The sequence below is a fragment of the Penaeus japonicus genome, unplaced genomic scaffold (genome assembly GCF_977035675.1).
Source record: "Penaeus japonicus unplaced genomic scaffold, GWHDUDI00000001_assembly GWHDUDI00000010, whole genome shotgun sequence".
Classification (NCBI taxonomy): Eukaryota; Metazoa; Arthropoda; class Malacostraca; order Decapoda; family Penaeidae; genus Penaeus; species Penaeus japonicus.
The window spans coordinates 6808314-6818313 of NW_028234412.1; the positions used below are offsets into that span (position 1 = coordinate 6808314).

Genomic DNA, 10000 nt, shown 5'->3' on the forward strand with positions numbered 1-10000 from the left:
ATATATCAATCTATCTATCTATCTATCTACACACACACACACACACACACACACACACACACACACACACACACACACATATATATATATATATATATATATAATTGTGTATATATATATATATATATATATATATATATATATATATATATTTATATATACATATACATATACATATATATACATCAAAGGGCAGGTGTGCCGCCAAAATATTAGTTGTTTCTTAGTGTGCCGTCATACAAAATAGTTTCAAAATCACTGCTCTGACCCCTTAGCAACCAACCCAAAACATATCATCACCATAAGTCAGCAACGTTTAATATAACCCCGTTAGAAACCCTCTAAGTAAAACAACCTTACAAATACAGCAACAAACAAAACGAGAAACAAACCCGGAAATACATGTTAAACGCCAAAATATGACCCGTATTTACAATAGGAGAGTTTCCCCTTCGGCAGACCCTCCGACGGTTCGCCCTAATTGGATTGACTTTGATATTCCTATTAATGTTCTTCTCATTTGGTTAGCAAAGGCAGCGGCAGTCAAGTGGATTTGCATGCGCGTATGCTGGGGATGTAAATGTGCGAATGTAGTGTAACATTCCTTCTCTTTTCGTTTTTTTCTTTTTTTTATTTTTTTTATTTCTTTATCTTTTTCTTTCACTCTCTCTTTCTCTCTCTCTCTCTCTCTCTCTCTCTCTCTCTTTCTCTCTTTCTCTCTCTAATTTATATATCCATTTACCTATTTTCCTTCCTCCCTTTCCCTTTCTCTCTCTCTCTCTCTCTCTCTCTCTCTCTCTCTCTCTCTCTCTCTCTCTCTCTCTCTCTCTCTCTCTCTCTCTCTCTCTCTCTCTCTCTCTCTCTCTCTCTCTCTCTCTCTCTTTCGCTCTCTCTCTCTTTAATTTATCTATCCATTTACCTATTTTGCTTCCTCCCTTTACCTTTCTTTCTCTCTCTCTCTCTTTAATTTATCTAACCATTTACCTATTTTCCTTTCTCCCTTTCCCTTTCTCTCTCTCTCTCTCTCTCTCTCTCTCTCTCTTTTCTCTTTCTCTTTCTTGCTCGTTCTTTCTATTTCTCTTTCTCTTTTCCCTTCCTTCTCCCTCAGTCAACCTCATTCTTTTTCTTTATTCCTATCCGTGTTTCTCTAGTCCTTGTATTTAATTTCATATTCATATCTTGTAATTTGTTATCCTTTTTTAAGTGCAATATAGAAAACACTATATATGAAAATATTAATACATTTTACCTATTTAACCTCTTGAAGTGCGTTTGGTCCCGCAAATATAACATGTATTTACAATAAATATTTACCTACTTCCATTATTCCTTTTTTTCCTTTCTTTCTCCTTTATTTATTAATTATTGTTTTACCCGATGTCGATTTCCATGCGATCATGATATCAGAATATGACGCTTTTGTATGCCTTATTCGTCGGCATCTGCAGAGCCCATTTCTGTATGAATATGGCATTGGTGATGCCTTTCTTTCACACCTGTCCCTCCCTCGTTATGTATAGAGATGAATGCATACGTCCCCCTCCACACACAAATGGTGTTAATGAATGCATTCCGATAAATATAATGGTATGAATGATAACATCTATAAACTGAATTCGTAAGACACACGCGGAATGAAACGATAGAAATAATGAATAGAGATGATAAAACGATAGAAATGATAAGTAGAGATAAAACGATATATAGAATAAAACGATAGAGATAATAAACATAGATGATAAAACGATAGAGATAATAACGAAGCCGAGCGCGACGTCGAACTCACCCTTGGGGGGCTCTGGCGACGCGTGGTGGTGTCCCCCTTGGTGTCCCCCTTGGTGTCCCCCGTGGTGTCCCCCTCCGCCGTGACGTCGCGAGCATCCGCAGGGGCGCACTTTGCTCCGCGCTTCCGTCGCCAAGTTGGGGCCTTGCGTCTTGGTGGTGGGCCTAGCGGGGGACGCCGACCCCTTGCCGATGCTGCCGGTCCTCTTGGGCGGCGAGGAGCGGGACGGGGACGCTTTGCTGGGCGTGGGACTCGGAGGGGCGCGCGCTCCCCCCGTGGGCGACGCCTTGGAGGGGGCGGCGGGGGGAGAAGCGCCCACGGCCAGGCTGGTGGGACGGCGGCCCTTATTCCGCCCCGAAGAAGGGGACGCAGGAGGGCTCGTCTGCTGGTATCCCATCGCGGACACTTCGACTGCCGCTTTCCTCGTGTCCCTTTTGTATCTCTCGCCTCTTTTTCTTTCGAGAAAGGACTTTCCCTCTTATTTTCACCCCTTTCTCGAAGTGCGGCACAGAATATCGATCAAAAACAGAAAAACAAAGAACCGAATGGCCGGGCGAAGACACAGACAGACAGACGCACGGGTAATCGGGCACGCAGGTGAGGGGGCGAGAGGGGGGGTGGGGGAGAGAGGGCTACGGGCGAATCTGTTCACCACGACGGTCTGACCAACACTGACTCCCGCCGCGCGCAGCTAACCCCTCGATCTGCCTTATGCCCCACGCCCAGAGTGCCCTCCCTACCCACACTGCCCTCATCTCCTCAGACACGCCCTCGGCCGCCCACACTACCCAAATCTCCTTCGCCCTCCTCTCACCCCCTCACCCCCCATACGCCCTTCCTCGCCCACACAACGACCTCCGAGCCGTTGGTGTTTACGGTGACTCCAACTTCGACGATAATGCCTCATTCTCCCCCATGCCCCATTCGTGCCCACATTCTCACGCCCATGACGCTGCTCCGTCTCTCACGCCCATTGTATATCAAATTTTCGCATCCCTTAGCGAGGCCTTTTCTGGCTGTGCTAACTTTATAAGGCACAGGTGATCCCTTCGAAAAGTTATATCAAGAGAGAGATTACATATAAACACACACGCACACACATACGCACACACACACAAATACACACACACACACACACACACACACACACACACACACACACACACACACACACACACACACACACACACACACACACACACACACACACACACACACACACACACACACACACACACACATACACACACACACAGAGTTGCGCAAGGAATTCATCTTTCTTTTTCCTTAATTAATGTTTTTTTTCCCTCATAGGGATGGTATCCGATTCAGATTTTCATTTCGATGTTAGTTTTTCTTTTCTTTTTTTTTCCCAAAGATTTCATTTTATCGATAATTGAGAAACTCAAGGCGGTCGTACCATTTTTTTTATATTTTACTTTATATCATAAAATGAAACATTCAACATTCTTAGAAATGTCATTTCCTCCAGCACTAATGACCAAACTTGTATTTTTTTCTCCAAAAAAGAATTAAAAAATAAAACCAAAGTTTGCCAAAAAGGAAAATAAAGATCTAAAAAAAAAAAAAAAAAAATACCGAGAGACATATCTCGATTGTCCTGAATGTCATGTTCAACGTCTTGTCAAAAAGCGACGAATTAGAGAGACAGATGGGTGGGTAGGCGGTTGGGCATAGGGATTGAGAAATAGACGGATAAAAGAGAGAAAGAGGAGAGAGAGGACGGAGGATAGAGGATAGAAGATAGAAGATAGAAGATAGAGGAGAGAGAAGATAGAGGAGAGAGAAGAGAGGAGAGTGGACAGAGGAGAGAGAGAGAGAGAGAGAATAGAGTAAAGCGAAGAGTGAAGAAAGAAGAAAGCAGAGCAGAACAGAAAGAAAATATAAGAATAATGATAAGAAAGTAGAGAGAGGGAGAGAAAACGAAGACAAAGGTTATATAGGTAAGTGAATATTAAAGGGAAAGATAGATAGAATGGGAAATGGGAAACTCACAAGAAAAAGAAAGAAAGAAAAAAATAACACAGGCAAGGATACATCTTATTTTGAAAAATCCTTCATGAAATATTCAATTTTCCCCCTAACTTTGTATTGCAGATTTCAACGATGGCATTGAAGTACAAGCCTTATTGAAGTTAAAAATCACTAATGTCAGTTTTATTGTCTAAATAAAAATATAAATATCCACTATTAGATAAATCATTTTGAATCATCAGGTACATTTCATATTTGTCTGTTTGTCCCAGACTATATAAGGGAGTTGGTCGAATACATTAAGATCATATTTAGAAACGAATATTTAAATAAATTCGTATAAAGAGAGACTGAATGTAAAAGAATATTCTTTTATTTTCTCAAAAGAAAACGAAACTCACGTGGTATTTGTGGTTCTCCTTCCCTCTTTTCATTACCATTCGTCTCTCTCTCCACATCTTTTCGTCCTCTTCTCCCTCTTGCTCCTCCTTCTTCTCCTCTTTCTCGTCCTTCTCCTATCCCCTTTTTTATCATCAATTGCTTCCTCCTCTTCTCCCTTCTTGTCTTTTTATCTTTCTTCCTTATCATCCTGCATCTCTACTTCCTCCTCCTCCTCCTCTCATCCTCCTCTCCTCCCATCCTCATCCTCTTCCCTTCTTCCTTTTCCTTCTCCTCCTCCCTTCTTTCTTACCCTATAGCCCCTTGAAATAGACACGTACCCCCCTCCCCCCCTTTCCTTCCAGCAAGGAATCTAAATTTGAGAGCGAAGAAACGGAGCAAAAGACAATGCAATGTCTCGCTCCTTTTCGCTGAATTCAGGATACGTTTTAGATTGAACTCGGAAGCCCCTCCTGGTCTGGCAAAGAGTGAATAGAGGAATGATGAGCGTTTGTATAGGGTAATGATAAGGAAAGAACTGCTGTGGGGTTATCGGAGTTTTGTATTTAGAGAATATCATAAAATAACATCCGTTCTTTTATTTGATATCTGTATATAAAGTTTTCATAGTCTTTTTTTTTGTGTTTGGCAACGTTGATAACAAAGGAAAGTGACATCAATTTGCTGATTGTGCAGAAGCGAGGATGTGGCGTCACGAGCACATCATGACGTCATGTTCGACCCCATAACATCACTGATGACGTCACATCGTAAGTCAACCTGCGTTTTATTGCGAAGATCGAAATGGTGTAATACTCCAGTGAAGATTCAGACCCATTTTCTTCCTGTCGGAGCTTGTAGCATGTGGACCCCCTCTCTCCCCGCCACCCCCCCCTCTTCTTCCAACAGCGTGTCAGGAGGCAGCCGCGTCAGCACGACTGGGGCAGCGGACCTTGCTCCGTCGTCTGAGAGGCCTGCAGAGCCATGTAGAGATCGTGCCACAGCCTAAGCGCCTCCGGATCCGCCGCCCACACGCCCCTCTCTCCCCCACCCTCGGGAAGGGACCATCTCCCCTTCCCTACCGCCGCAGCCGAAGGATTTAGTCGTAGGACCTCCTCCCGCGGTCCGTGCTGGGCCGGGTACGGGAGAAAAGGGACTTCGGAAGGTTGTTGAGCACGTCCGGCCGGTACATGTTGACGAGGTACTGGGGCATCATGGAGCCGAAACCTCGCTTGTCCGCCGTTGCTCCTGGGGGGAAACGAGCCCGCCTCAGCCACTCCTCCTGGTGGGGGCGAGGAGGGGAATTTCGTTATGGAATGGATCTTTGTCGTGGGTATTGTTGGGGTTGGGATATAGACCTTGTTCACCGAAGAGGGAAGTTTGGAATTCATGTGATTAGATTTTGTCAAAAGTATGGGAAATATTTGTCTTTTGCATGATTGAACTTTGTTATATATGTATGATTAACCTTTGATCTATTTTTAGTTCAACTTTTTAAATCAAATTACACATAACCAAATTTTGCCGTAAGTATTATTAAATTTTGTTAGCTGTGGAAGTTAATCTTGTTATGTGTCGGATTAGTTCATTTGGCATGCTTTAGATTATACTTCCCTTATACTCACACAATTTCTCCGGGATAAAAGAAATGCAAATCAGATGCATATCAAGGAAAAGCAAAGTGGAAAAAAGAAAAGCCAATTCATCTTACATGCAAAATATTGAGAAGGAGGGGGAAATTAAAGATGGTAATATAGAAGAAGGAGAAAAGCCATTTTTACTCTCTTTGAAGTTTACATAAAGTCTTTTATTTCTCAAACAGATGTTCATTAAGAGTAAAACAAATTGAAATCAGAGAGATATAATACCAGCATCTAAGTCCTCAAAATCACAACTATTTCGTTTATTGGTCAATGCATCTATCATCTGCAGAAACTTGGAAATGGACAATTGAAAAAAGAGGAGATACTAGAAAGGATGAAAGTGTTAAAGTGAGTCAGAGGCAGAAAAAGAAGATTAGGACAGATATACAGAAAAAAACTAAAAATTTCCAGTTCAAATAAACACTCACACACAAATTCCCAGTGCAAATAAACACACGCACACACACAACACACACAAAAGAAATACATAAACACACACACTCACACACATCTAAAAGTGCTTTTCACTGATACCGTCCTCGATTCATTGACAGTTCCTACTTGAGTCCAACCACCATTTAACCCTCTCACCTTTTTAACCCTTTAATCCTTTGTTAACCCTCTCACCTGGACAGGATAATCAGCCACTTCAAGCTCTCTATCAAAGCCGTCATGTAAGGCTGTCGTCTCTGCCCTTTTCTCCCAGAAGCCCCTCTTCACACCATTCGCGGGGGGGTATCCGGGTCGTTCTGGGTCGTCGTGGTAGGGCACGGAAGGGTCGTTGAGCACCTCAGGGGGGAAGTTGTAGCTCGGGTGGGCCAGCGACGGTGCCAGCGTCGTCGCCATGACCAGTGCCGTCAGGCTGAGGGTCAGTCCTAGGTTTTGCTGTGGGAAGCGGAGGGGGACAGTGAATGAGTAAGGGAGAGAGGGAAGGAGGGGGGGAAGGAGGGGGGGAGGGAGGGAAGGAGGGGGGAGGGAGAGATGGAGGAATAGAGAGTGGGAGAAGACGGAAAGATGGAGAGGGAGAAATAAAGAAAGAGAAAGAGAATGAATAAAATAAAGAAATAAAGAAAAAGAGAGAGGATTGAAGAGGTCAAGTTTGTGTGTGTGTGTGTGTGTGTGTGTGTGTGTGTGTGTGTGTGTGTGTGCGGGTGCGTACGTGTGTGTGTGCTTTCGTGTTGATTATGTGTCTGTGTGTACGTCTTTCTGTGTGATTCTTGTCATTCATAATCAATACATTTATAACGTCATTTCCATTATATTTCTTTTACATACACATGAAAGATGATATCGACGGGATGTTAATATCAAGGATGGTAAACGAGTGCGTTAAGATTCGACGCTCCATCCCGATCACCTTGACATGGAAATATATATATATGTATGTATATGTATATATACATATATATATATATATATATATATATATATATATATATATATATACATATATAAAAGCAACACATGGACATTTGAACAGACTCTTGAAAGAAACCTAAATCGCTAACGTTCCTTCATTCACCTAAATTCCTTTATCTTAAAATCTGACATATAATATTAATTTTGTTGATTTCAGAAATGACATCAACCAATTACCACGCAACCAACCAACGCAACCAACCAACCACCAGTCTTCTACACTGGTTACCACTCGCCCCAGAAACGAATCCGTGAATCAGATTGATCTCATTGAATAAATCAATACTGGAAATAAAAGAATGTGATTTGATTAAATGACATCCACCTCCTCTTCAACTTAGGGACTTTAAGACGACGCTTAAAAAATAAAAAAATAAAAAAGTCCATCAAGAGGCTTAAAAGAAAGAAAAAAAATGAATTTCATCAAGACGCTTAAAAGCAAACATTAATAGCACTGAAGAAAAAAATAAAAATAGAATGAGATCCAATTTCTATTCGCGGGAAATTTTGATTGATATTGACTTTGCGGGCGAAGAAATTTCCTCTTTCTTGAAAAAAAAAAAAAAAAAAAAAAAACACGGAAATGTTTGGGCGGAGATCTCTTTGCATGAATATGGAAAACCAGCTGCTTTTTTATATGCTAAAGCACTTTTAATCTTTCGAATGATTTAAAAGAGCAGATAGTCTTGCACTGTGGAACTATTCATTCAGACTTTTTCGTCAATTATCATACTGGACTCTGTTTACCACACTTACTATGTCTATTGCTTTCTATATTGTCAACCTATTCGTAAATGATTCCTAATAGAATTTCTGCGTGTGGATACATTTGTAAATGCGTCTATGTGTATGTGACTGTTTTATATGCATGCGTATTTGTCTGGATGTTTATGTGTTTTGTGCTTATGTATGCATGTGTATTATACCTTTTTTTTAAGTCTGTCCTATTAATTTCGTAATTTGGCTCACCTTCCTACGCGATATATATATATATATATATCTCCCCCCTCCCCCCTCCCCCCACCTTCGTCTTATCAAACAGAGATTGATTATTTATTTGAAATTATTCGTCGCGCAACTTCAAAGAGAGACGAACGTATTATTCTTTCTTATTATCGGGCTTTGCCATTATTCTCCTCTTCCAGATTAAAGAGATTAATCTGCGGGTTCGGAGCTGCGAAACTGCGCGTTTTATGTATATATATATATATATATATATATATATATATATATATATATATATATATATATATATATATATATATATATATATGTATGTATGTAAATGATATATATAATATATATATAATATATGTATGTATGTATATATATATAATATAATATATATAATATATATATATAATATATATATATATATATATATATATATATATATATATATATATACACATATACATATATATAACACACACTCTCACCCACACACACACACACACGCACACACGCACACACACACACACACACACACACACACACACACACACACACACACACACACACACACACACACACACACACACACACACACACACACACACACACACACACACACACACACACACACACACACACACACACACAGACCTACATGTAAATTATCTTTTGTTATACATATGTATCGAAGAAAGATAAGAATGTTCAAAGAAGAAAACAAAGAAAGAATGAAAATTTATAGATTAATAAAATATGAAATAAATTTAGAATTAACGTAGTGTCTCAACCTCCGTATCAATCACAGCAAAAATTGATTAAAGATTAGAGATATAAGTATGGCAAGAAAACAAATACCAATATATTCGTACTCCCTTCTCCCCCATCTATCAGTCACTAAAAAAAGGAAAAAGATATACAACAAAAAATAATTGGTTTGATAGATAATGAAAAAGAAAAAAAAAACTTGTAATATCTTGACATCAGCATCATTCTCTAAAAGGAACTAAAAGAAATAAGTGGAAATATGAAACGGAATAACATGAACTCGTTGTCCCTCAATTTCGGTGTCAGTCACCAACCAAATAAGAGAAAAGAAGTAAAAAAAAAGGGAAATCATTATATTCGTCCTCCTTATTAACGATAGGAAAATACAAAAGCAAACACAGAGAAATAACAAGAATATCACCAAATAACTGAAGAATAAAGAGCCGAGATAACTCCAAAATGTTTACATCACAAGAACGACCGTGTAATCACCCTCTACCTGAACTACGTACTAAAAATTCACAAGACGAACAAAACCAAAAATATCAATTAAAACAAAAACGATCATTCAAAAAGAAAAAAAAAGAAAAGAAAAAGAAATGAAACCGCAAAGAAAGTAAAACAAAACAAAAATAATACACCCGTACTCCCTCAACCCCGCGATCCATCCCCGTGCAAAGACTAAGAAAAAAAAGAAAAAACTCCCAAAAATGACCTCGCAAAGCTGCCCTTCCTTACCTTCATTGGCGTTGGGGTAAAATGGCCTCCTGCTCTCACGACCTGTGTGCTCTTCCGGCCTCCGTCTGGATGTGACGCCGCTCGGCCACACACTCCTGTATTTCTATGTCCTTCGTGTGCCGGCCTGTCACGCATGCGTCTCCGCGGCGTGTCTTCCTGCCTGCCTACCCTTCGGTCCTCCTCCTCGCCCTCCTCCTCCTCCTTGCCCTCCTCCTCCTCCTCCTCCTCCTCCTCCTTGCCCTCCTCCTTCTGCTCCTCCTCCTCCTCCTCCTCTCGACCTCCTCCTCCTCTTCCTCCTCCTCCTCCTCCTCCTCCTCCTCCTCCT

The 10000-nt window shown here is 40.8% G+C and overlaps 2 protein-coding genes across 4 annotated transcripts in view; both read right to left on the reverse strand.

Moving 5' to 3' along the window:
* Positions 1 to 2516, reverse strand: part of LOC122247329 (uncharacterized) — a 41530-nt gene extending 39014 nt beyond the window's left edge. For 2 of the 3 annotated variants that reach the window (XR_006222660.2, XM_043006543.2), the window contains exon 1: positions 1787 to 2495. Coding sequence is in view for 1 of the 3 variants with exons in the window: in XM_043006543.2 (XP_042862477.2) it covers positions 1787 to 2180 (394 nt within the window). In the remaining 2 variants the exon portion in view is untranslated. Of the gene's footprint in view, positions 1 to 1786 lie in introns of all 3 variants that reach the window. The other variant, XR_006222661.2, reaches the window with a different exon arrangement.
* A 2182-nt stretch (positions 2517 to 4698) lies between these two features.
* On the reverse strand, positions 4699 to 9845 carry LOC122247330 (uncharacterized). Its single transcript, XM_086540540.1, has 3 exons — positions 9676 to 9845; positions 6427 to 6684; positions 4699 to 5438 (listed from the first exon to the last, which is right to left on the reverse strand). Exons 1-3 carry the CDS (start codon positions 9808 to 9810, stop codon positions 5256 to 5258), a joined length of 576 nt encoding a protein of 191 aa, XP_086396666.1. The 5' UTR covers positions 9811 to 9845; the 3' UTR covers positions 4699 to 5255.
* Positions 9846 to 10000: the final 155 nt, after the last annotated feature.

Coding starts and splice junctions, on each gene's coding strand:
- LOC122247330 (XM_086540540.1), bottom strand. CDS start 9,810: ATGCGTGACAGGCCGGCACACGAAGGACATAGAAATACAGGAGTGTGT. Junction 6,685..9,675: donor TTACCCCAACGCCAATGAAG/GTAAGGAAGGGC, acceptor CGCTTCCCACAG/CAAAACCTAGGACTGACCCT. Junction 5,439..6,426: donor TGGCTGATTATCCTGTCCAG/GTGAGAGGGTTA, acceptor CGCCCCCACCAG/GAGGAGTGGCTGAGGCGGGC.